The 5,267-nt window shown below is 41.0% G+C and overlaps 1 protein-coding gene across 1 annotated transcript in view; it reads left to right on the forward strand.

Annotated features, from left to right (window-relative positions):
• Positions 1 to 3,284, forward strand: part of CSUI_008412 (uncharacterized protein) — a 3,600-nt gene extending 316 nt beyond the window's left edge. Inside the window, exons 2-3 of the mRNA XM_068068545.1 lie at positions 195 to 297; positions 734 to 3,284. Coding sequence (XP_067919476.1) covers positions 2,504 to 2,845 — 342 coding nt within the window. The 5' untranslated portion in view covers positions 195 to 297; positions 734 to 2,503 and the 3' untranslated portion in view covers positions 2,846 to 3,284. The remainder of the gene's footprint in view (positions 1 to 194; positions 298 to 733) is intronic.
• Positions 3,285 to 5,267: the final 1,983 nt, after the last annotated feature.

Consider the following 5,267-nt stretch of genomic DNA (forward strand, 5'->3'; position numbering starts at 1 on the left):
GGAACAGAGAAGAAAGAAGAAGGACAAAATGGGAATAGGAGAGATAGGAGAGAAAGATAAAGAAAGGAAAAGAGAGAGAGAGAAATTGACAAGAGCTCCTATGCTATGCATGTGGATGGTTTGGGTGTCTTCGTTTTTGACGCCTCTTTCTCTTTCTTTCTTTTTCTTTTTTCTTTTACGGAAACATGTGGAAGGAAAGATGAAGAGGCAGAAGAAGAGAAAGACATTTACATGGAGACCCAGAGAAGGAGCAGGAGAGGAACATAGAAAAAGAAGAAGACGTCGATTCAAAGAGAGGTGGGTTTGCTGGAGGAAAGCAAGAAAGAAAGGAAGAAAGGAAGAGAGAAATTTAGGTGAAGAAAAGGAGGGAGGCATGGCGTTTCTACTTTTACTTCTTCTTCGTCTTCGTTCGCGACCCTCTTGTTAATTTCTATTTTTTTTCTTTCTGCTGGAGGAAAAGACAAGAAGAAGAAGAAAATAGAAAGATTGCGAGTGTCTCTTTTCTTTCCTTTCTTCATGCATTCTTATTTATCTCTTTTTTCTTTCTTTTTTTCTTGCATGCGCATGCATTCATTCGTTGAGAATCTCATCGTCTTTCATTCAGTTTTTCGTTCGTCCGTTTTGTTTGCGTGTTTCTTGTCATTTTCTTCTTTTCTTTCTTCTTCAATTCTTTTTCTTGGTTTGTTTTGTCTACTTTGAGTTGTCTCTCCTTTCCTATCATCTTCTCAAACAGAGGGAATCGACCAGTCAATCTTGTCTCTCTTCTCTTGAGATTTTGAGAAAGTCTTTTTTTTCTCTTCTTCTTTTTCACACGCGTCTCTCTTCTTCTTCTTTCTTGTCTTGACGCTGGTCCGAGGGAGCGGGCAAGCAAGCGAAGGCTTCGTCATAAGAAAGCAAAGATTTAGATATAAAACAGAGAGAAAGAGAGAAGAGAGAGGAAATAATAGCATGTGAAAGAAAGGGATGATAGAGGAGATAAGGAGAGAGAGATTTGGATTGGTGCATGTGTCACTCTTACGTTCTTAAGTAGGAAAGACATGATGCTGTTTGCCTTTCTCTGTCTATTTCTCTCTGTATCTCTTTCCTTCTTTCTCCCTCTCTCTCTCTACATGCCCCATCAATACGAGTTCGTTGTTGCCTATGAATGCGATCTATCTTTAATCTATTTATCTATCTTTAATCTATCTGTCTTCTCTCATGTCGCTGGGCTGGGTCGAGAAGAATGATCTCCCAGCGTGAAAGAAGAAGAAGAAAACCTACAGAGAAAGATAAAGGAGGAGAAGAAAAGTTCGTATCATGTACGCATCATTCTTTCTTTTCTTTCTTTTTCTTGTGAAGTTTGTGAAGAAGAGGAGGGAGGAATGGAACGGAGATGTCTCAGGATTTTCATACGTTTTATCTCGCTCTCCTTTTCTTTCTTCTTTCTTTTCTTCTCTCGCTGCGCTTGTTTCTCTCAAAAAGGCGATTAGGATAGACACGCAACTGCCCCCTGCCGCTCTCTCTATCAGAAGGGACATTTTCCTTTTTTCTTTTCCGCCTTTCTCTTGCAGAAGGTCTTCTTCTACGTAGACTTCTGTCCAGGGTGGGGTCTATCTTTTGGTCATCTTGAAAGAGACAACAGAAAACGAAAAGAAGAGAAAGGAGACAAGCAAGCCGTGAGAGGATGGAAAAGAGAGAGAGAGAGAGACAAGGGGGGGGAGAGAAGATCGTAAGAAGGCAGGAAAGTAGACAAGGCAAGAGAAGAGAAGAAGAGGCGGAAGAAGAGTGATTTGACACTCCTAGCAAGAAGAATAAGAATTAGAAGAAAACACAATTCGAGTGATATTTAGATGAAAAGATCCGCACGATCAATGCGACCTCCTTATTCTAGGAATCATAGGAAAATTTCAACTAGACGGACGGCAACGACTACGAGTAATAGGGTGACTAGATTGCTCTCTCTCTATATAGAGAGAGTGTGTGTATCTATGTCTTGAGGATGGGAGTTTCTCGTCATATCCTTTAGATGAAGGGGGGGGGGGTGGCACGAGGTGACGTGTGGCCTATAGTACATATCGATAGACATACATCTATATACTCTCTCTCATTCTATACATAGAAGGATGGATAGATAGATAGATACAGATATATATGTCGATAGTTTATATAGCTCTGTATGTATATACATATATATACATATATATAGTTAGTCTGTATAGAGTTGTTGTATTCTGAGAATCGATTCGGTTAGTGAGGAGAGCAATCGAGACTATGGGGATGAGGGGACAATCGAGATGCCCAGCAGCGTTTTCGTCATTATGCCGGAGGTATGTATCGATTGTCTCTAGATCTATGTAGAGATGAAGTAGAGAGAAATGCAGAGCCAGCCAAGGCCATCGCATCATCTTCGTGATACGGGTGGACTCTCTTTTTTTCTTCTTTTGTCTGCACCCTAGAAAGAAAGGTACATGGCGACAGTATTGATAGATAGACTTCGCAAGATAGATGCGATAATTCCAAGGAGATGAAGATTCGGAAGACGAAAAAGAGAAAGACGATGAAGATGAGTAGAAGGACTTGTGAAATTTCTTCTTCTCTCGGTGTTTCGGGGTCTTTTTGTTCTCTTCATGAGGAGTTGGATAGCAATAGGATTAAAAGTACAAGGGTGAATGAAGAGTATAGTCGTGGGGGAAGGTTCATGTTTTATTCATATCTATTGATCTCGGGTGTACGTACACCCCTCGGTCTATCGTATCTATCTCAAGTGTACATACACATACACACATATAGATACAAACATAGTCAGATATTTCTATCTATATATCTAGATCTGTATAGATATATATTCATAGGTATTCATCCATGATCGGACTCGTAAGTTTTTCTTCTTTTTAGATAGTGTTTAAGATTCATGAAGGAGCGGACTTCATGGGCTCTTTTTGTCTTTTGTCTCTCTTTTGGTCTTTCTCTTGGAGGTGGTAAGGATGTCTTGAGCTGAAGAGAAGGAATGTCTTTCTTATTCTTATCATTATGGGGGCACTTCGCATGCATTCTCATGACTTGGAGAACTTCCGTCTCGTGACTTTCCGATTTTATTCTCTTTATCTCTTATCCACGAAACGAAGAAAGAAACGCAGATCAAGAAGAAGAAGAAGATTGCCATCTCCATTTTCTTCATAGTAGGGCATGCCGACTCATACATACATCTGGAGACGTTCGTCGTTTCTTTGACTAGCTATACGGATGGATTTGTATCTTCAACTTTTTATACTTCGAGGAGAAAGAACAAGAATGATTAAAACCGGAGATTGAGAAGGAAGAAAGGTGGGGGTGGTAGAGAAGCAGGGGGGGGAAGAGAAGAGGAGACGATAGGTAGGGCATGTCCTCTGTATGTACACCGGAACTTGGTATGTCAGATAGAGAGCTTAATCATGAAGAGATAGATAGAAAAAAGATAGATCAAAGATACATAATAGATAAATGGATTGGTGGAGAGCTCATAGATAGATAGATTGAAGTTAGATACATAGAGTAGGGGCAGATAGATCTGAGATGGCTACATAGAATTATGTTAGATAGATCGATAGATAGATGAATGAGTGAGTCTCTAAGGTTGATAGAGAGTCTTCATGTAGTCAGTCAGATGTATAGCTGATAGCTAGCTAGATACATCATCCTGGAGGAGGTGAGGAGTGTTTCTCAGAAGAGGAGGAAGACAAAGAAAAGGCAAAAAGACTTTCGTTGCTGAATTCTCAAGTATACCTGTATGTATGTATATATCTCTATATTTCTGTATATAGGTATACATCTCACAACAACAATACGCGAGAAAGGAGGATAGCTTTCCTCCCTGCCCTACTTATGAGTGAGGTAGCGAGTTAGCTAGCCGGAGAGCATGTTAGCTAGCTATGTCTAGTCAATCGAGTATCATGATGCTCATATACCATAGATTGGGGAGACACCTCCAGCGCCGAATATACGAAGAACGACACGAGACACCACCGAAAGGAGATCTTCCTTTCTACATCTTTCTTTCTCTCTTTCGTTCAATAGATTGTCGAGGGGCCTTTGTATATTTCATAACGGTAAAAGTACAAGAAAAGGACTCTTCTTATCAGTGCTAGAGTGTCTAAGAAGTAAAGAGCTTCTTGCAATGAAACAGCGAAGAAGACCCGCCAGCGAGAAGACCCTCCTGTGTATCTCCCTGTAGAGAAGCTCGAAGGTCTCTTCACACGTTACATCTCAAGAGAATGTACGTCACTTCCACGAGCGAGGGAAGGGCATAAAGAAGCTTTGGAAAGAAGCCCACGCAACTCTACCGGACCGGCTATCTCCTCTTCGCGTTAAAGAAGACTTACACTAGACAACAGGTGCTAAGCAGTTCCTCCTCATGGATAAAGATGAACTAAAGAAGTAGACGATAGAATCGTAATGACAGAAGAAGTGTGTATGGGGCGAGAATCTCTTAAGGTTGATCCTAAACTATTCTTATCCCACCTCGCTTCGTCATCCATCGTTTCGGCGTGTTTTGAAAATTCTATCTATCTATCTACCGGTCTATCTTTATCTCTTTGTATCTACCCAGCTGTCGATATGTGGCTACTATGGATTACCCCCCTGCAAGAGATGTCCTTTTTCCTGGCAACTGAGGGGTGGGAGCTTCCTATGCTTAGAAAGAAAGTCTTATCGCCTCTTTCCCCGGATGAGAAGGACGAGAAGGAAACGACCCTAGCTTTGGGATAATATGAACAACAGTTACAGTACAAAGAAAGATTGGTATGGAGGCAAGAAGTAAAAACGCCTTCTCAACAGAAAAGAAAGAAGGAAAGTCTCTCTTTCGGGAAGGGATAGAAGGAAGGAGAGAAGCAAGACTGAATGCAAACATTTGCTTGTAAATGTTGTCCTTTCTTCATGATGTCTATGAGTAGTACGACATCCACAAACGTTTTAGCGGGAGGTTGACTGAAAGAATGTCTTTCTGACTCATGACGGAATCTTCATTGCTTAGAACGAGCAGCAAGACGAGTTCACAGAAATCCACTTTTTTTTCTCTTGCCTACCGGGTGTATGTACATACGAACTCTCATCTGTCTTTCTTCGACTGGATGCACATCATAGGTATACCCCGTAGTCTGCACCACTCCTTCCCTTCTTTTTCCACTTGACGTCTCTCTTTTCTTTTTCTTTCTTTTTCTTGTGTTTCTTTTTCATGACACCATCGAGACCCGACAACGAACGATCCTTTCTTCAGAAGATTCCTCAGCCCGTGAGTAAATCTAGGGTAAACT

This window comes from Cystoisospora suis, assembly GCF_002600585.1.
Source record: "Cystoisospora suis strain Wien I chromosome Unknown contig_4712, whole genome shotgun sequence".
NCBI classification, from domain to species: domain Eukaryota; phylum Apicomplexa; class Conoidasida; order Eucoccidiorida; family Sarcocystidae; genus Cystoisospora; species Cystoisospora suis.